This window comes from Sinohyriopsis cumingii, chromosome 5, assembly GCF_028554795.1.
Source record: "Sinohyriopsis cumingii isolate HCF-2022 chromosome 5, ASM2855479v2, whole genome shotgun sequence".
In the NCBI taxonomy this organism is placed as follows: domain Eukaryota; kingdom Metazoa; phylum Mollusca; class Bivalvia; order Unionida; family Unionidae; genus Sinohyriopsis; species Sinohyriopsis cumingii.
In genome coordinates this window covers 136,811,966-136,834,109 of record NC_142965.1, presented here as the reverse complement: position 1 = coordinate 136,834,109, position 22,144 = coordinate 136,811,966, and the positions used below count along the sequence as shown (strand labels likewise).

At 35.1% G+C, this 22,144-nt stretch overlaps 1 protein-coding gene across 3 annotated transcripts; it reads left to right on the top strand.

Moving 5' to 3' along the window:
- LOC149800317 (heat shock 70 kDa protein 12A-like) lies at window positions 1-22,046 on the top strand. 3 transcript variants are annotated; one of them, XR_016421358.1, is made up of 9 exons: window positions 1-473; window positions 3,545-3,585; window positions 3,849-4,154; window positions 5,601-5,825; window positions 9,554-9,704; window positions 11,129-13,292; window positions 15,961-15,985; window positions 19,468-19,675; window positions 21,171-22,046. XR_016421358.1 is itself a non-coding variant. In XM_089959906.1 (6 exons), the coding sequence occupies exons 2-6, from the start codon at window positions 3,583-3,585 to the stop codon at window positions 12,190-12,192; spliced, it is 1,749 nt and encodes a 582-aa protein (XP_089816032.1). In that variant the 5' UTR covers window positions 1-473; window positions 3,545-3,582; the 3' UTR covers window positions 12,193-15,700. The 3 variants fall into 3 exon arrangements, 1 of the variants encoding a protein (XP_089816032.1); XR_016421359.1 differs by lacking the exon at window positions 5,601-5,825; XM_089959906.1 differs by lacking the exons at window positions 15,961-15,985; window positions 19,468-19,675; window positions 21,171-22,046 and having other exon boundaries at window positions 11,129-15,700.
- Window positions 22,047-22,144: the final 98 nt, after the last annotated feature.

Genomic DNA, 22,144 nt, shown 5'->3' with positions numbered 1-22,144 from the left:
TTTGGGTGTGTGTGGGTTATTTATCGGACTAGAAAAATGTAGTTCGAAGCATTCGTGACTTCTCGGTAGTTTCTTGCTTCATAATAGCCAAGGTGGCTCCCATGGCAGCTACATTTGCGGTATGATTCGTAGGATTGATCTCGAAGTTGCGAATGCTCAGATGTAATTCGCTGTCATTGAGATCTGTCTTTTCTGAACCACCTTTGTTGACGTGGCGGAAGGAGATAAAAGTCACAGTCGGTATATGTCAACCTTTCATGTCTCAAGGTATGCGGTGCACTCTGTCGGAGACGAATCACCCAACACAGCTAATGTATGTGTATTCCTACAACCACTTCCAAGGTTATTTATTGATGATCCGATTGCCTTAAGACATGTACAGACTGCGCTTACTTAGCATAGAGTGGTGCACTGAAGGCCTGTAGTGAGTTGACATTTAGTTTTTAACAGCCAGGCAACAGAACTAAACATAGGTAAAACCTTACCGACATATCTTTGTATATAGATCTTTATACATCTTAAATCGAACTGTCAGTCATTAATATAAGCACCTATGATTTTGCTATTTGTTATGTGTGGAATTCATCTCAGCCAAATGTTGAAATTGAAAGTAGAAATATATAGTCTGTACGATTTGTCTGCCGTTATAATGTAGCTAAATCGATTTGATTTAATCTGCAGTATAGATAATCCTGTCATAAAGTCAGGTTTTTACGTATAAAAAGGTCACAATAAAAGTCTGCTGAATTTACTTTATTCAGTGGTTGAGTGCATTAACTGAACGCAGTATGTTAATTCATAAATACACAATTTACTTCCTGGTCTGGCCCCATGTTATGATCACAGTGCATTGGCATTGATTCAATGTTACTCGAGATAAAAGAGCACGTGAAATAGGTAAAGAAACTTTCATAAGAAAACGACCTCCGATTAAAAAGAATGAAATAATGACGATCAAGAATCACATATGTAGATGTACCCGTCTCTCTAATGTGCAAGTAATAGTAATTTACTTGTAATGATGATGATAATTATGACGATAATGATGATGATATTTTTAAGGTCGTTCGGCATATATTACGTAACATTTGAAAAACTGGACACTGTTTTCCTCGTACAGTTAGAAAATATCTATCTATCTATCTATTATTAAAAAGAAGACACAGAGAGGGAAAAAAGAGGAAGAATTAGTATGGTGATTATGATGATAATACAAGGAATATATGCATAATCATTTATTTAAATAAATCACCTCAGCTAATTTGTGAAATTTCATATAAGTACGAATTTATGATACTGTAAAAAATAATATATGAGAGTTTGACTCAAACGTCTTTTTCAGCTTTGAAATTTAAGTAAAATAGTTTAGAAACCAACAACGAAATTATGCCTGTAAACTATTATTGCGGGGACCCCTGAAATAAAAATCACAGATAAAATTCAACATTGCTCGCAAAAACATCTATATGTTTGAGTCCAGAATTAGCGTGTAATTCACGATAATTTTAATATTTCCAGTCACTTACTACTTCCACTTTATGCTTATGCCAACACGTATATATTGTATATTCGTTGGAAATAGTTTTTTTCCTTCATTTTTAAACGTAGTTGTCTGATAATAACATTAGCTAAAAACTATAGTTGTCACATACTGTAGACTACGTGTTTACATTCCGAAATTGTACAAAATGAACACAAAATAGCTAAACTGAGTAGTAGATACATATAAGGTGTAGGCCTTACCACCTTTCTATCCTTCGCCAACTCTCTAAATTAAAGGAAACCCCGAAACAAAACAGCACAAGGCCACGAACTCTTAACATATCTAAAACTAGATGCCTCCAAGCCATTACGTTTTTAAAAAAAGTCATCAACCATCAAACTTGTTCTAACAAAGCCCCCCCCCCCCGATTTCTTAAGCCACATATTCTCAAAATTACCCCTCCAACCCCAACCCGCAGAATCTTAACAGTTTTGTAGAATTCCTTAATGGTTCAATAGTTAAAGCGTTTTTATTTCCGTTCTTCAAGAGTTAATACAAGAACATTTTAGCAAATCTGAGGCACTATATTAAACGTATTGTTAAGTTTAGAATGTTTTCATAAACTAGAATATTAAGTATTGCAACTTTTAAAAAAATTTTCGTGGAGACCAAGTTGTTAGTTTGAAAACTGTATTAAGAGGAAGTCAATAAGTTAATAAAAAAGCCCAAGCCGAAATAGAAAATAGTTAAAGATGATTCGATTAAATTAAAAATAATCTCAAAATCATGCGATTAAGTTTTGCAGCTTTTGTTCGCAGGCTTTGCCCTTAACGTTGACTTTTAAATTGGTTGTAAAATACATGCAAGGTGGTCAGAGTAAAATGGAGAAATAGCTAAAGTTGTCAAATCACCAAGAAAGTTAACACCAAAAAAAATACAATATTCATGTGGAGTTGAACTTGTCAAGCAACCTCACTAGAATTTGGAAAGGTCAGAGAAGAAAACTGCAAAATAAGAGCATGGAGCAAAGCGAAAACTAGAAAAAAGCCAGGGGAACAAATCCTTAAACATGAGCAAGATAAAACTAAGTTTGTGATAGATGGACAAGACTGAAGAACACATTATTGCTTATCAAGTGGCTATGTTGTTGTTTTAGGACTGATGATGCTTTTTAAAGCAGTCAGTTGGTAATGATATACCGAATAAACACCCACAGAAAGGCAACTAAAGTAAATACATTTCCAAAAGAAAAAAATAGTAAAATTTACAGTAATAAATTGCAACCAAAACGAAAAACATTGCCACCATTATTTGGGATTTAATTCACAAGGTACTAAGTGTCTTTTGAATTTTCACTTTACATTGTAGGGAAATAAATTACTAGTTGATTTTGCTAACCTTTTGGTTTTTATTCTTTCTGTTATATAAAGAGCACGTAGTCGCAGCAATAGGTTCTTCTCATTTGCAATTAACGAGTTAAAATAAGTGTTTTGCGACTTAACTTGGAGCTAATAACATGGATTTTGGAGTGAAACTGGTTTTCATTTCAGAAAATAGAATTGACTGCGGTTGTTTATTCCCGAAGGCAAGTCAGATAATTAAAGACATCAAAGTCTTAAACCTAAAATGATAAGTTATTATTCCCATGTTTTTTTTTTTAAATTGCATTTTATTTTGGCCATTCAGTTTACAAAATATTTGATCATACACTTTCAGTTTAGAATAAATTTTAAAATGTAGGACATTATGATCCGATAATATTGAATTTAGGGTATTTTATCCGAAGGAGCGAAATCAAAAGAATGGCATGCGTACAGAATGTTTGTGGAATTGTTGTACATGTTATCAGGGCTGCGTACAGGATTTGTGGTACATAAGAAAAATTATCAAGTCGTACCCTATGAATACTAATTGAGACGGCAGTGGGCCCCTGATCGTTTTGGGCCCCCGTAATTATATCCTAGTTGTAGTACCCTGTTCGCTGTTCTGTCTGTAATGCTTTTATGTTGTAATTGTTGTTGTGTATACTTTTGAAATTAGTTTATCTTTCTTATCTTACAGGTAGATTGTTTTGCTGATGCTGTTGTATACACACAGAAATGGTAAATATTTTATTTAGATTTTTAGACCTCAAATTCTAAAAGAAAACAATGACATATTGAAAAAATGCTGTTGTATTATTGCCCTTAACACGTCATTTGAAACTATTTCGAATTCGACAAAGTAAGTTTGCTCCAGAGTAGAATATGAGGTACATGCACATGTTATATTTTACGTATGCTTTATATATCGAAACGAAAAGATAACACAATTTGTAAATAAAACGAGAACAACAACAAATATCTGCATTTTCTTCTATTCATAGGAATCAAAAACTAGTATTTTAGTTGCCGCCATAGATTTCGGAACTACTTATTCCGGCTGGGCGTTCTCGTTCAAACACGAGTACGATACAGATCCCACGAGGATCAGTGCAAAGCAATGGTTTGGTGGACAACTCGTATCGATGAAAGCCCCGACGACAGTCTTGATAAAACCGGATGGGAGAACTTTTCATTCTTTCGGCTATGACGCTGAAACCAAGTATAGTGAGTTAGCTTCTGATGGCAACGACGAACACAAGAGATGGTATTACTTCCGGCGCTTCAAAATGATGCTTCATGGAAAAATGGTATGAAGACACAACCATCACGACCACAACATCAACAACACACATCACAAATTTGTTGAGAAATAGTCTCCAGATGGATGACAAACGCACGCTGGACAAGACGCAACCTGAAGACAGTTTCATATTCATGTCTTAAGCTTAATTGCCTTTGTTCAGGTGAAATAATAATAATAATAATAATAATAATAATAATAATAATAATAATAACATTTTGTAGTAGTACTACTATTACTAGTTGTTTTAATAATTGCGATGAGGATGAACACGATGACTACGACCATGGTCAGCAGATGGTTTATTGATAGATAAAAGGACAATGGACACGTAACCGAACAGACTTGTAGATAGATAGAGAAATACACTTTAGTGATTATATCACTGTTTATTGTATCATCAGCACCAACACTAAAACGAAATTCAGTATTAAGGAGAGGAAAAACAGTCGATTATTAGGAAAGTATTTTAAAGACATTGTATGGACATAAAAATATAGTTATGCGTAAATGTACCTGGGCGGCATGTTACCAAAATTGAACTTCATACTACACTTCAAGCTACAATTGTAGCTATTTTAATATGAATATCAATTCAATTTTGCCGAACTTTAACTTTTAAGATCTTCTTGAAATTGAAGCCAATTTAAAACTTTTATAATTATCTCTAGAAATTAAGTTCTTTTCTCACGTTTACTTGCTTCATCCGTAACAAGTTCAACTTCATATTATGGCTAGATACGAAGTCACTCATAAGTCAAGAAAACCGTATCACCTTCGTGACAGTAACTCTACAAATTAAGAGAAATCTAAAATTTTTTATTTAACTACACGTTCCATTGTTATAGCAATAATTATTCTCTTGAACTGAAATTTTCTTTCTAAACTTGAAGGCTTATTAAGGTAATCGAAACTGTTAACTCAAACGATGCAGCTACAGCCATATTAGAAGTAGTTCCTTCCTGGTTGCTTTTCTTTCTTATCGTTAGGCTATTAATGGGTTGCAATTATTAGGTAGCGATAGTCGCAATTTTAATTAACTCTGTCCACTATGCTGATGTACAATGTTTACAATAATCTTCACTCTATGGCAAGCATATTGACAAGTTGGGTGCACCTTTCTCAACATAATATTGCTCTTGAGGGCGATATAGCTCTGTCTGTCCCAGTGTTTGGAGATTCTGAGCATTGTCCCTTGTATACATCCTGCCACATGCAACGGCAAACCCCAGATATATACAACATGCTTTATTGGTTATGTCTGGTCGCATAATGCTCAGCTGACTCTCTCCTGCTCATTGCCTACAAAGACTTCTAGATGCGCTGACAAACAGTCCTTATTTTTAGATCGTATTTTCATTATGTGAAGGAATGCATTTTCCATAGTTTTTCTAGTGGTATTTCTGTAATCTTTATTTAATAAAGTATTTATACCCATATATCTTGTACACAGGGACTGGATAGAAATATAGAACTAGACGACGAAACTCAAAAACCCTTGCCAGCAAAAACAGTCTTCTCGCTTGTCATTCGTTACCTGAAAGAAGACATGCTGAAAAATAGTAAAGATAAACTGTCTAGTGGGCACCTGACAGAAGATGAGATCACGTGGGTCTTGACCGTGCCAGCCATCTGGACTGATGCCGCCAAACAATTCATGAGGGAGGCTGCAGTTGAGGTTACTTTAATAAACATATCTCAAGTTGATCTATTACACTGGACAACAAATTTTTACAAAAGTCATGTTACTGAAATAAAATTAGTCAATTCTAATCAATTTTTATGTGCTGAACACGAATATGACAGTCAAATTGCAAAATTGGCTCTAGTTTTTTTGTAATCTGCAAGAAATTAATGTTTACATAACGAAATGCATTCCAATAGTAAAAGGTCAACTGTAATAGCCTACCTATAAAAAATCAAGTCATTGACTACATCTTAGATTTCTTCGCCTGTCTCTTGTACAGCTGTTCGGGAGCATCTCTGAGGAGTGTCCAGCAGTAGTCAGCCAGCATTGTAGTGGACCATTTTCCCTGGTATCTTTGTTCCATTGTTGCGATATCTTGATGAAAACGTTCGCCGTGTTCATCACTAACAATACCACAGTTGCTAGGAATGAAATCCAAATGGGAATGAAGGAAGTGAATCTTTAGAGACATATTGCAGCCAAGTTTCTTATACTTCATCAACATGTCTTCTACTAGTTCCTTATAGTTTTCTGCCCTAACATTTCCGAGGAAGTTTGTAGAAACTAGGCGAAAAGCATTCCATGCTTGTTTCGCGTCACCTTCCAGCAAGTTGTTGAACCGGTCATCTTTGAAAAGCTCTCGAATCTGAGGACCCACAAAAACTCCCTCTTTAATCTTTGCTTCGCTGAGTCGAGGGAATTTTTCATGCAGGTATCGGAATGCTGGCAAAGTCCGGTCAATGGCTTTCACGAAGTTCTTCATCAAACCTAGTTTGATGTGAAGGGGTGGTAGCAAGATTTTCTGAGCCTCAACCAGAGCTGGGTGTTGGATATTCTTCTCTCCAATGGCTACATTCTGCCTGTGAGTCCATTCCTTCCTCATGTAGTGCTTTTCCCTTGCTCGGCTATCCCACTCGCATAAGAAACACATGTATTTTGTATATCCTTGCTGCAGTCCCATTAAAAGGGCAACTACCTTCAAATCACCACAGAGGTGCCAGCTGTACTTGTTATACTCAATGGAATTCAGTAGCTGCCTTAAGTTATCGTATGTCTCTTTCATGTGGACAGCATACGCTACTGGAATAGATGGAAGAATGTTTCCATTGTGCAAAAGCACAGCCTTGAGACTCAGTTTCGAAGAGTCCACAAATAGTCTCCATTCTTGTGGGTCATGAGTGATTTTTAAAGCATTCATGAGGCCCTCAATATCGGAACAGAATATCAGATTACTTTCCTTTCTGAAGAAAGGCACCAATTGCTGGTGGCGCTTTCGATATGCAGTAATTGTGACATCTTCTTCTAGAAGATTCCATTGTTGGAGTCTTGATCCTAGCAATTCTGCCTTGTTCTTTGATAAGTCCAAATCACGAATCAGGTCATTTAGTTCTTCCTGTGTTATTCTGTGTGGGGTTGATGATGCACCACAGTGAAAATCTGGATCACTGCATGCTGATGGACCAGGAGAAGAACAGGTCGACTTACCTTTGTCTTCGTCAGATGAATCAAGAGAATATTCTGCTGGAGGTTCTGGAATAGGAAGTCCCTCACCATGTGGAACTGGTCTCAATGCAGACGGAATGTTTGGGTAGACTATTCTCGACTTCTTTCGCTTCGTTATTCCGCCGGAAAGAGGAGGAACCAAGCAGAAGTAACAGTCATTTAGGTGGTTGCTTGGCTCTCTCCACACCATTGGGACTGCAAACGGCATTGATGACCTTTTGCAATTCAACCACTGTGAAAGCTGTGTTGTACATGTAGCACAGCATATATGCGGAGCCCAAGGCTTGTCTTGGTCACCAACCTTGCATCCGAAGTAAAGATGATATGCCTTCTTCACTTGAGAATTGATACTTTTCTTCTGGTTGGCAAATGTCACTTCCCCACAAATATAGCAAAAATTGTCCGCGGTATTAACACACTTTCGAGGCATTACTGTTCTTTATTGTACGTAAATGGATAAAATAATAAGTTTTATGTAACAGTAGCTTGAACTGTCTCGCACAACGTCTAAAATATTTTAAATGCTGAACCTATCTGATTGGGCTTTATATAGTACACTGCTTACGTCAGCTTCAGCAGCCGCCTGGCATTAGTATAATAGGCCTACACATGTATAGTACACTGCTGACGTCAACTTACTTCAGCAGCCGCATGGCATTAGTATTGCATTGCATCAGAAAATGATGCAATCAACTGTGGATGATGTGAGCATGATGGTATTATGCAATGTTACATCATTATTCCGGATGTTGCTGCAGTCCTACTGGAGAAATTTACACAGTGAAACATAGAAAATGAGGTATATGAATATCTTCAAAACGAGAGCCAATACAAATTTTTCACGGTTATATTCGTGTTCGGCACACCAAAATACTACAGATTAGGGCCTTTTCAAGTCAGTAATGATTTCACTGTTGACCAGTGTTACATGTACATCTCTAAATTGAATATCGTAATACTTGATTTAGATGATACATATGGTAACATAACATTGTCAGATTACCCCTGTAATCTGACGACGTATCTTAAATTAAACTTTACCTATTTCCATGGTATCCGCATGTACGTCTATCGCCAGGTGCGTCTTGTAGAACCTAGATTAGATGTCACACCATCAGAATTTTCGAAGTCCATTCAAAGTTTTGAATTATTTGTTCCCCGTATTGAACCAAAATACTTATTTATCACTGAATATATGCTATTATTTTGTGGAATTACAACGTACCATATTTTACAGGGCTACGAATATTATGATATTTACTTAAAAGCGAAGAAAAAGAAAACTTTGTCAGAGCTTTCATTTATCATGGATGAGTATGATCAACTGTTTTGTGATATAGACGCTAATGAAGGCAGATCCAAAATTACCGTCAGCATTGTTTTTTTAATATCTTTTTGGGGATGGTGGGCTGATCATAAATAAGTAGGACATGGGTCAGTGGAATGGACCTCCTGGTGAGACTCCTATCCCCGGAAGCTCTTAAAGCGTTTCCATGGCGTAATGTTGAGTATGTCATTGTACAGAAAACTAACTCGGGGAAACGTTCGGGTTGTTTCGCGCTCATTTGTAATGGGAAGAAAACGGGATGTAGAGTGGGAGGGGGTCACCCTATGTGCCCTTCCCTCCTGGATCCACCCCTGACTAATTCGTGCATTAAGTGATATCGTTCGTCTTTCGTAACGCACTGCCACTCGATATTGTGGTCTTCTAAAAAAGGATTTGATGACAATTACAGGCGGACCAATCACATACCACCCATCTAAAAAACCCAGAACGATACAGCATATGATCAAGACTTATTGAACAGAAAACAAACGCCAATAAATGTCACGGGCTGATTAAGGTCCTTATTGGCCCTAGAAACACAGGTATATACTCTTCAGTAACATTGTGTTCGTAGGCCCTAGGCACAGAGCGTATTGTGCCCTATACGATAATACGGCCCTGCAGGTCTTTATACTGCACTAGTACTTCTCGCATATGCTAAAATATGCAAGTCTCTCGTTGAAACCAGGAATATCAATTAAACAATCACTCAGTCTCATCGATCTTATGATATAAATACTAATTGTTTATTTCATCTACTACTACTATGGGTAGCGTCTTCTCCACTCATTCTTATAAAGGTAATGTGCTGATGAAATTTATTTTTCCATCAAGTCGGACAGTGCGTTGAAAATACATTTTTAAAATACATTATTAAATATATTTTCAGGCTGGGATAAAAACCGAAAAATTGAAGATAGCGCTAGAACCAGAAACATCGTCCATTTTCTGCCGTCTTCTCCCAGTAGAGAAGATGGTCGAAGGAGGAGGAATAACATCTTTGAAGCCGGGATCAATATACATGGTCTTGGACGCAGGAGGTTAATTAATCATTTCATTATTTTCGTGATTAATTTTGTATTGCAGTTTATATTAGGTGTGTAACGTCACCCTCTTAGTAAGAGGGGTGGTTAACTGGATTTGGCTGGCGTTATCTTGAGGATGACCTTCCTCGATATTATAGCTCGGCGGGAGTGAAAGAAGAATAAATTTCAACAGAGAACTGAGCGAGAATAATGATAAGAAATAAAGCAATACGAACCCCATTTTGACAAGAAAATAACAAATTGAATTAGAATAAATTAATAACGGCAATTCCAATTCAAGTTAGATTATATCAATAGAATTTAACAGGAGTGTCCAATCTGGATTTATTTCATCAACATGACGAGAGATGAAAAGAGCGCAATGTCCACGATTGATTTGTATCACCTTCCTCTCTTGACCCTATATCAACGTTTCCTAGTTCATCCTTCCTAAGCTCTATGCTTTACCTATTCATGGACTTCCTGGTCCTTTTATTCTGACATCGTCCTTCTTTTCCTCGGACATCTGTCTTCAGATTGTCCCGTCTCTCTTTCAGAAAGCCGTTCCTTATTTCTGTTCTCTTTCAGAACTTGTGCGTCCTAGCACTAAAACCTGTCTTTCTTTTTACAAGACGGCCATATCGTCCCTTTCTTGTTTAATGAGGAAAGCACTATTCTTTTTAGGGTTCCACGGAGTAGACTACTTTTCTTCTTCCAGGAAATTTTAAGACAAAAGCATTTCGACTAAGGTCGTCACTATAAAGTCTGATTGCTTCTAAAGTGTACGCCTTAATTTACTCTGCCCAATTATAGGCAGCGGTCCCTAATTTTTCACAAAGAAATAAGTCCTTTCATCAGGTTCTAGACATATCGGAATCTGTGAACTACGGTGCGTGACAATTTCCCTTTGAAAAAATGATAAGCGGACCTAGGTTCAATCCAAGCGGTTATGGTTGGCAGTTCAAATGTTTACTTTCTAAGGCCCGTGTTAAGATACGTTGGTCAATTTCACTGAGTTGGAATGCTGCCCATTTGAAGTTTACACTGACATCGGGGGAGATGTACTTAGAAAGGTCGAAGTGATCCTTCACAAAGACTTTTCTAGTTTAAATGCGATAAAATTTTAACGCTCAGTGCATTCAACTTTAAAGTTTACTGCAATTCAAAATTCGACACTTCACAAGGTTTATCAACTAAAATTATAATTCACAACTTAAAGCTAATATTTTATGGAAAGCTGCATAAAATATACTATTCCGTTAGTTATGTTGTGAAAGTCATGTTAGACAACGACTTCGTATGACAGACTCTTATAATTGTAATGCGAATACTTCATTGCAATGAAACGAAGATGAAATATTTCTAAAGACTAGTTTCTTGCAGATAGTAAGTATGCAATGCACATTTTACAGTGATTACTCTTAATATATCTTCCACAGGTGGAACCATAGATATCACTGTTCACGAAGTTTTGTCTGATGGAAGACTGAAAGAACTTCACAAAGCCAGTGGTGGAGCATGGGGAGGAACTCAAGTAGACGAAGCCTATAAGCAATTTTTAATTAGCCTGGTTGGAAATCCAGTGTTCCAACGCTTCCAGCTTGAGAACAAAGAAGACTATCTGGACATGTTTAGAGACTTTGAGATAAAGAAGAGAGATATTGCTCCGAGCAACGATAGTAAAGTTACAATTCGATTACCATCCTCGTTGAAAGAAATCTTTGAGGATGAATCTGGTGAAGATCTTCGCACGGCCATTATGCAGACAAGATATGCCAATGAATTGTCCTTGACAGGTGACAAACTTCGTATAAATGCCTCAGTAATGAAAAGTCTCTTCTCTAATGCCATTCAAAGCACAGTATCCCATGTAAAGGAGCTAATGAAAGAAAAGAGTGTCCATGGCTTATCCAGCATTCTGATGGTAGGAGGGTTTTCTGAGTCCAAGATGCTTCAACATGCTATTCGTTCCAGCTTTCCCAAGATAAAGGTCATTATACCACAGGAGGCGGGTTTAGTTGTCCTGAAGGGTGCGGTAGTTTTTGGCCATAGTCCGTCTTCTGTTGCACAACGTGTCTGCAAATATACGTATGGAATTTCCATTAACCTTCCATTCGACAATGATAAGCATGATATCAGGAAGAGAATTGAATACGAAGGTCAGCCATATTGCACGGATATCTTTGATAAACATGTTGAAGTTGGCCAGACTATCGCATTAAACGAGACTACCAAAGAAAAACCTTACGAACCGATGACAGAAGCTCAAAGTAGTATTGGATTTTTAATATACGCCTCAACACGGAAATCTCCAATGTACGTCACAGATGAGGAATGTGTGAATCTAGGATCAGTTAGTGTTGATAATATCGATAAGAGTGTGCCTAAAGACAAGAGAACTGCATTTTTTTCCATGACGTTTGGAGGTACCGAAATAGAGGCCACAGCAAGAGAAGAAAGAACAGGAAAGTCTACAAAGGCCACCGTCAATTTTCTCGGGTAGAGAAATACGATGGAAAAGTTTTGTAACTGTAATAAGGACTTACCTGTATGAGGAAGAAACAGGGAAGCATACACTGCTAAAAGACATAAAGGATCAACATATCAATGTTGATACGTTTTAGCTAGATAGATTACTTTGCAGCTTTTTTTAATACATGGATGAATTATTTTCCGAAATAAAATAAATTTAATGCATTGATTTGAGGGGAAGGTTTCAAAACCATTTGTCACATTGTGGTAGTAAGGATTAGTTTTACGCGTTGGGACACTTTGTTCTCCAAGGTAACTAAATGAAAATGTTTTGTTTTATTACTAAATAAATAGTCGTAAAATAACTTTTCTTCTATAACGCTTGAGTAATTAATGACCATAATGAAATATAAATACGATAAACAAGAAAGACTTTCTTATGAAGTCTTGTAAAAAACCCACTGGTTTTTAAACCCTTAAATTCGATTTATAAAAACCCTATTTATATTTGGTACACATGAGATTTGAGTTTCTTTAAGAGCCTCATAAAACGTGAAATCATTGATATAGTTTTTCCTCACAGAAAATATGTAGAAAAGACAAGTTTGCAATTTCATTGAGATTTCTCGATTTTAAAGCAGTAGTTGTCCTTGATTGCAAGGGAGTACATCCGTAAACATTATTCCATATAATTGTCTAAAATGGATCAAGAATCTTGATAAGAATTGTTTGTGGTTTTGATTTGTCAAAGAAGCATTTACAAAATGATTCCTTTGGGGATTTCATTGTTGGTCAACCATAAACTTGTGTGTCCTGCTATCGGAAGAATTTGTTTTATAATACCTAGGTATTATAAAGAGTTCAAATGTTCATGTATAATGTGAAAGCGAAATCCGACATTTTGAAATTAGTTTTATTTTAAGTTGCCGAAATATATTAAAAAACATAATTGGTTACGGAAAAGCTCAATTTACAGATATCATAATTTATATAACGGAGTTCTATTTTTCTTTACCAAATACCTGCATAAATAATCTGTTAAAACAATTTTCTATGTTGAATTTTATCTTTTAATTGTCTTTTATACATTCTTCAGGTATATAAGCAGCGTCGCACGGAATGTACATATTGGTAAGAAGTTACAGCAATTTTCTGTTAAATTCTTTTGAAATATACGAATATATTAATTAATTGTAGTTTATATGCTGGCTGATTTTATCTGGCCCAAGTACAATTTGTGTATATCAGTTGATGATAAAATGTCCGATAGCTGATATCGTCCGTTTTGCTTTGTTAAAGTGAATTGAATCTTGTTATTTGGGATGAAAGTTATCCTTTTTTTAGTTTGATCAGTTGTCATAGAAACGCGTAAATTCATATACAAGTATGTTTAAATTTTATTTCATTTATTTAGATGAATTTCATATTTTTGTTTACATTAACTTTTCTATCACTCTTGTAATTTTATGTGCAGCTTGTTTGCTTTAAATTTCCACCTGTACGTACGTTTGAATTTTAAAAACCAAATATATTCTATCTATCCCCAAATAGGTTTGGTCGAGTGTTTTACTTCCTTTCATTTCTTATACTTCTCTTGTGCTCTATAGTGTTGGCGAAGCATCATTCGAATTATTCGATGTCGTTCCAGCCGACATTTGATCATAGTTTATATAGACAGTAAACACTGAACATTTTGGAGTATTCACAATGTTAGTATGTACTTCATTGTTCCACGAATTGCATATAAGTTGTAATTTAGGTGAATGAGAATCAGATATAATCAAATTATAAAGTTAGATCAATAAGATCAAATATATAGTACAGATCTCCAAAAGCTTAAGCACCAAATACATTATCAAAACGTATCTCCCGTTTCGCGTCCTTACTTGTACCTAAATCTTCGAGAAAGGTTGAAAACTGCATTTGCAAGTTTATGTATTTTAGTTACGTTCCTTGTTGCGTTTTCAATACCAAATACATTGATGAGGTTCAACCTTTTTCTGTTTTGAATTTGTTTAACAGCACATCGTATTATTTTATATGTGATTGAATTTGCCTTGCGTAATCTAACGTTTTCTTTTAATTCCTTTAAAATCGTTGATAGAACTGTTGACCTTATATGTACATCTTTATTATGTGTTTAACTTTTGTATGTGTTTGTGATTTTTTTAATTATTTGTAAAGAACATATTACATAGCTAATTTTTGTCCATGATTATTGTAGATTATATGTTAGGATAATGGTCTTTTGTAGTTAACAAGTTGTCTTGAATTTTAGTTCAGGACATTGGATTTTCCTTTGGAAAAAATCCCATAGTTTATCTGATGTTTGTCAGGTTCTTGGCTAAATTTTAATTAAATATTCATGACTTTCTTTTCAAATTTGATGGGAAATGACCGACATCCATGTCCTCTTATTGTGTCTTAGATTATTATGCAAAGGTTGTGATCAACATAATTAGTTATTCCTATCTTAACATCAGTCTTTGTAATATCAGATTTAGTTATATTGAATTAAATTTTTTGAGGATTTATTTTTTTGAATTATTCGTTGGAATTACAAAGTGCTGATTGAATTTGGAGTAAGTCACTATTTTGAGATTATTGCAAATTCATTCAAAGACATTCTGGATTATATTATTGTTATACATCAAGACCGTTGGCACCAAGGTACACTAAATGCTATTGCTATTCCAGCAAATTCAAGACTTGGACCTTTGAACATGTGATACAACTTTTAGGATTGTTTACGATTGAATTCACTATACTATAAGTTCCTTATATATTTTCACCTTGTTTTCTAAGGAAAAATATTTTTTGAATTTTACTAAACTTGTTGGTTTCACTTTTCTATGTTATTTAATTTAAGATAATTGAGCCGTAACAGACCTTTTCTCTTGTCTGAACCTTTACGTTGAATTACTACTTGTTATTGCGCTAAAATTATCTGCATCTGCTTTATTAAGTTTTTGTGTTATCAACTCGAGTGGAATAGTGTGCATGTGCACATTCAAATTTACTGACAAATGCACACAACTCGATCAATCTTCATGCGTTTGGTCCTAATCTTTTCACTCCCTGATTACCTTTACTTTCGAATCTCGATTTTTATGGGCGGCATATCATGTAGCAATTCATTTTTCAGATTCTATCCGTTCAACAAAATCTTTGTTCAATTTTTTTTTCTCCTTCCAAAAAAAAGCAGCAACCATTGCTGATGAAGCTCGATTATTAAGTTAGATATGACTTCTTTCAACAAAAATATTTCTATAAGCACTGGTTTCTTGCTGAGGAGGCTGTGTTGTTTGTTGTGACCAAATAATTCTGACCCGGGAGATTGTGGTTCTTTTTGTTCTGGTTCTATTTGTTGCTGCGGTGGAGGAAGTTGATAGGAAGGTTCTTGCTCAGGACGTTCTTCCCCAAGAGATTATTTCTTTCTTGTCTTTCTTGCTAGTTTTTTCTTCTTTTTTCTGCAAGGTCTGCATGATATTGATTTATTTTATCAATATAAGCCGCATATAAAATATCAGTTGTATCTACTTGATTAAGATCTTGATTTATACAAAAAATCCAGTTATGCCATGTTAAACGACCTACATTATCGATATATTCGGGTTTTAAATATCTATATCTTTGACCATAAGGTCCAGCAGCCAAGGTTCCTAAATCATGTATGTTAGTCTTTGTTATTACTTGTAGAACTTATTTTCAGTAAATATTTCCTTAAAATTAATTCCTTTCCTTCCTTTCTTTATTTTCATCTTTTTTGGTTCTATTTTTTCTTCATCACCATCTTAAGCACCACCTACATCAGCAGGAGGAGGGTGAGTAGCAACTATTTATTTTTTGTTTTCTTAGTATACTTAGCAGTTTGTTTTAAAGTTGGAAGAATACATTCATTTTTTAAAAATAGGTTTAAATAACATTTCTGTATCTTCTGCAAATTCAACATGTGTTTCTTGACGTTCTTGAAGTTTTTGTCTAAGAGAATCACGAACATTCAAAAACGTTTTGATTGCTTCTAATCTTTCTCTAGCTAATCAAGCCGTGTAAGATTCCGTACAAGGTGTCATTATTGATAGAATAATGATCGAATTAAAGCAGCGGAGAGGATGCGATCTCAATGAAACGTCCGGTGGGTAAACAAAAATATACACACAAATTTAGAAAAACACTAACGACAAAGACAAAGTAACAAAAAACTAACCCAATTAGACAAATTCTCGGTAAGAGGCTTTGGTTTAGCGTTATTGACGTTATTTTTTTTTCGTTTTCGTAGGAAGCTTTTTTTTCTCCAAAAATGACGTTTCAGCAAAATGTCTATTCATCCTCTCTGCTGCTGTATCATTAGGTTATTTATTAGTTACAATTATTAGGCATCATGCGAAATGAGGTTATGGGTATTGAAAGGCCACGGCTGGAAGTAGTAATAGTCTCAATTTTAAATAGCTCGGTCCATTGTGCTGCTGTACAGGGTTTACACAATTCTACGCGCTGGGGCAAGCATATTGACAATTCTGTGTGCACATTTTTCTCCAAATGATTGCTTCTTCCAGCGACAGAACTCCCTCTCTCTCAGTTTTTGGAGATTTTGATCATTGCTACTTTTAATAATTTTGCCACACACAGCAGCAAAACAAAACCCCCCCCCCCCCACATACATGCTGGTTGCATTATTAGTTACGTTAAGTATATTTAATTTGTATTGTTTCTTGGCTTTCATCTATGATTTATATGTTATCTATATGTGTATTTGGTAATTGACTCTAGTCCAAATCATGTTAATGGTCTACCTGACCAGGGATATTGATTGTTTAAACAACATTAGACATAGCTAATAATTCTCTGAGTATAGATTAAATATTAGGTAATGACCATGTTGTAGGACATTGACTTTGCTCTTGGAAATTCCTAAACTTGTTGACAACTTTCAATGTTTTAGTAAGTTACCGGACCTTAGAATGCTTTAGAAAAGTATTTTTCATTGAGATTGTCATGGGGTGGATGAATATGAGAGATCTCTCCCCCCCCACCTCCTTAAGGGTTTTGGTAATCATTATCTAGGAGGTGATCGACCACTGTGTTATTGCCCGGACGAGAAAACAATAAAATAAAATAAGAAATTGATGGATTGAATACCAGAGAAGTGAGCATAGATATATAATAGAATAGCACGAGCCTCTTATGTACAATACAACAATTTAATCAATTACATAAACAAGAAATGAAATCGAACATAGCATGTGAATGATTCGCTATCAAAAACAGAGTTACAAAATTATGCGAATTTTAATTAGCCGTTCCGTTAATGATATGGTTTTATATGATTTAGTGAGCGATATTATTCAGATTGCATGGTGTGACAGCATCACCTGGTGCTTCCGGCTTTTAAAAAATCACTGCTGGTGATCAGTCCGCGTTTCTCAATATTGTAATATTCAATTACCATATTTCGGCACACGTTCCAAATCTTACACCATCGTTCCGATGGAAAGAATTCACAGCCTAATTATACACGAATTAACGGTCTTCATTCATTGTCCTAACTACGTTACTTTGCTAATTAGCGATTCATTGACATACATTTTCAGACATAGTAAAATCAATCCTCAAAAAATCATTTAAGACAGATAATTTACATATTCACATAATTTGCATCAGAGGAAATACATTAAATTTTACTCTACATGATTTCTGTTAAAGACAAATAACTAAATGCGAACTCATCCATATCAAGAAACATTGTATGACATTCTTTCAATACGTCAATCATGACATGCACAATTATTTCTGAACTCAAAGAAAAATCGAAGTATGAATTTAAAATGAATAAATTAAGCAACACTTATAAACTTACATCAGTGAATACATCGCATATAAACGAGATTAACTTTTTGCTTTATTCAAGATCGCATGTTTTTATGCAGTTTTGAATCTCTCTCTCTTTCTGTATAGTCAACTTTCCGACGCTCGTCTTTAAGACGATTTATTTAGCAAGGAAATGTAGAATTAGTTTATCTACGGAGTCAACTTCTTGGCACCTCACGGACACTCAGACTGATTCATTTTAAATAGGGAATTATTTTAAACCCACGAATTTCATTCTGGCAACACCCCCTCCTTTAGATTAGCCAACCAGGATTACTACTTTATCCGCCTTAAATTCTTATTACTCCCTTCGAGGTCAGAAAATTCTCTCCATTCTGTCTTTATTAACACCTTTTCTGAAAAATATTTATGGCACCTGTTTCCAATTTACTACAATTTCGCAAAGATTTCCTCTAGACACTTTACCCAATGACCTCGCGTTAACATTGTACTCTTGTTTGCTCCAAACTTTGACCAAGCGGGTTCTAATTAAAATTAAATTAATGCCCCAGGTAGAGTAGATTCTATCCCTTGCAGTCAACAGTTTATTGCTAGACTAGCCAATACAACACTCATAATAAATTACGTTTCACGCTGACCACGACGGAAGGTAATGTCATGCTATTCTACAGACAGTTTACTTTATGTACAAAAAATATTCAATAAAACTTTTCATCATTACAGAGATGACATAGGTTTTACCGGAAAATGGTAATTGAGACCTAAGAATTATTCATTATTGCCTTAACATCCGAAGAAGAATCATTCTTATGTTTGTGTTCACTTTTTAGTTTGGGTAGATTTATTTATTTAAATTTGTCACTGGAATTACAATGTGCTCGATAATATTGTTTGGATTAAATCATTAATTTGGAATCATCATGAACTCAGTCAGTAAGTCTTTGGATTATATTATTGTGATTCATCAAAGTACTGCTAGCGTATCGATGCACTCCAGCACATTGGAACATTAGCACATTCTAGACTACAGCCACGTCAACACATTCAATTATTAGAAATTGCGTAGAACACCACTGAAATTCAAATGGAAATATGTTCATTTAGACTTGTGATAGAACTTGTAGGACTATGGGGGACTTAACTCATAGTACCGTACGTTCTCTTTAAATTTTCACTTTGTCATCTACGGAAATACATTATTAGCTGAATTTTACAAAACTTGTTTTTGTTTATCGCTATTTGCTGTTACTTAGTTTAAGACCATAGAGTCGTAACAGTTATATCATGTCTCACATAACTTAATTGACTGACGACCGCTCATAACCTTTAAAGATTTCTTTACGAATGGATAAGAAGTCTTCATTTTAATATACCATAGTTGCATTAAATAAAATATAAAGCCTTCCGTCGATCTCCTAGTGGTATGTCTGCAGTCTTTATTTAAGAAATCATAAATACAATTATCTGTTTTATACAGGGATTGAATATAATTGTTGATCTAAAGGACAAAACTCAACAATCCTTGCCAGCAAAGACCGTCTTCGCAATGGTCATTCGTTACCTGAAAGATGACATGTTGAAAAACAGCAAAAATCGAATGTCCCATGGTGAGATCACAGATGATGAGATCACGTAGATCTTGACTGCGCCTGCCATCTGGCTGATGCTGCCAAACATTTCATGAGGTAGGCTGCAGTTGAGGTTGTGGTAACAAACACACCTAAGTTTTGAATTATTATCGATCCACTTCTCGTTATTGAATATTGCAATACTTTAATTCGATGATACATATAGTAATATAACGTTGTCAGATTGCCCTTTTTATAATATGACATTTTGCGTGACATGTTACCTACCCCAGTGTTATCCACACTTTCGTCTATCGCCAGACATGGATTGGGCAATTTAGATTGATATGTCATAATATTAGAACTTTCGAAGCCTATTTAAAATTTTGAATTATTTCTTCATCGTGTTGTGTAGTTATTTCAGACTTAATATTTTCTCTTAACTTGTCGAAGGACAAACGGTCATATTTCTAAGGATTATGAATATATTGTTCATCGAAAATCGGAGAAAACGGATGAAAATTATGAACAGTTTTGCAGTGTAGATACTATCGAGTTTGGGTCCAAAATATATCGACCACGTACTCTGATATTTTCTGCATGAGCCCTGACTTATTCATACGATGAGTGATCTTGTATGTCGTTTTTAAAACATTGGCACTCGATATCGGTTGCCCACTCAGAGAAGGATGTGTTGACAATTATATGCGGACCAATCACAGACCTTCTTTCAACCCCTACCATATAGCATATTATCAGAGTTGTACATAAATATATAAAGTTTTGATAAATTTAAGTCATTTCGTTGTTAAGAAACTGCACTAATACCTTTCGTACATACTGAGATACGCATGTTTGTCGTTGAAAACATAAATATCAGGTACATAATCACTTAGACACAGTTTTATTCCGTTATAAATACTGATTCTTTATTTTCACTACTTTAGTGGCTAGCATTGTATCCATGTGTTAGTTTACTTAATCGTATGAAAATAAAGGGCTACTGATAAACTTCTCAGTGCTATATAAATACATGTTTGCTTTTTTATAACAATAATAAATATCTTACTCAGGCGGGCATTAAAACCGAAAATCTGAAGATAGCACTAAAATCAGAGACAGCGTCTATTTTTTGCCGTCTTCTCCCAGTAGAGAAGATGGTCGAAGGAGGAGGAATGACGTCTTTCAGGCCTGGCTCAATATAAATGGTGCTAGACGCAGGAGATTAATTACCCATTTAATTTCTTGTCATTAATTTTGCATTGATGTCTATATTAGGTTTGGAAACAAAAAATATCCATCAAAACTTAAGATTATTTTTTCTGTATAAAATATAATATTATTTGCTTTATTTGGTACAAGTCTGGTTAGAAGATAACTACGTTTTGATATACTCTCATAATTGCATTGCTAATACTTGTAACACATAAACAGATTATGAACTATTGCTGAAGAGTACTTTTTTGCAGAAAAAATAATATATATATATATATATATATATATATATATATATATATATATATATATATATATATATATATATATATATATATATATATATATATATATATCGGAAGGTTCACAGTGATGAATCCTAATACTTATTCCACAGTGGAACCATATATATCACAGTTAACGAAGTTTTGTCTGATGGAAGAAATAACTTCATAAAGCCAGTGTTGGAGCATGGGGAGGAACTCAAGCAGACGAAGCCTATAAGCAATTGCTGATTGGACGGTTTGGAAATCGAGTCTTCCAGCGTTTCCAGCTTTACAACAAAGAGGACTATCTGGACATGTTCAGAGACTTTGAGATAAAGAAGAAAGATATTGCTCCGGATAACGATACAAAAGTTACAGCCAGACTACCATTATTATTGACAGAAATCTTTGAGGATGAGTGTAATGGAGATCTTTACATGGCCATAAAACAGACAAGATATGCCAACGAAGTGTCCTTGACAGGTGACTAACGTCGTATATATGCCTCAGAAATGAAAATTCTCTTTTCTAAGGTCATACAAAGCACTGTATCCCATGTAAAGGAGCTGATGAAAAATACATGTATTTCGAAATAAACAACAAAACTAGCTGTGCTTGGTGCATTATATAAGAGTTGTACTTTCTGTTAGGATTAAAAAAATGTTGTGCCTCCTGGCAACATGTGAAATTATTTTATTTCCTATCTAGATGATATTTTGCATTTTTTATGATTTTTTTTTAAAAATGTGGTACACATGTCTGAAGCTGTGTCTGTTTTGACTAGATAACTCTACCCCCGTCTAGTTCCAGCAGAGTTATCTCTCTTAAATGCACTGGAGTGCCTGGTTTTGTCCTTGTCAAATTGACAATCTAACACTGCTCTCTAGAAACGTGTGTGACATGCACGCTAAAGTAGGATAGAAAATATATTTATTTCTCCAAATATTAGCATTTTGGTCTATGGAGAAACAATTGGTACCGTGATACCTTCAACTTGACGATGCTCAATCCAGGTGCTCCGTTCCATTTAAGAAAGATAACTCTGCTGGAACTAAACACTGGCAAGAGTTATTCAGTCACACTATATGCATTTTCAATGATGTGC

Coding starts and splice junctions, on each gene's coding strand:
- LOC149800317 (XM_089959906.1), top strand. Junction 4,155..5,600: donor TGATGCTTCATGGAAAAATG/GTATGAAGACAC, acceptor TCTTGTACACAG/GGACTGGATAGAAATATAGA. Junction 5,826..9,553: donor TGAGGGAGGCTGCAGTTGAG/GTTACTTTAATA, acceptor ATATATTTTCAG/GCTGGGATAAAAACCGAAAA.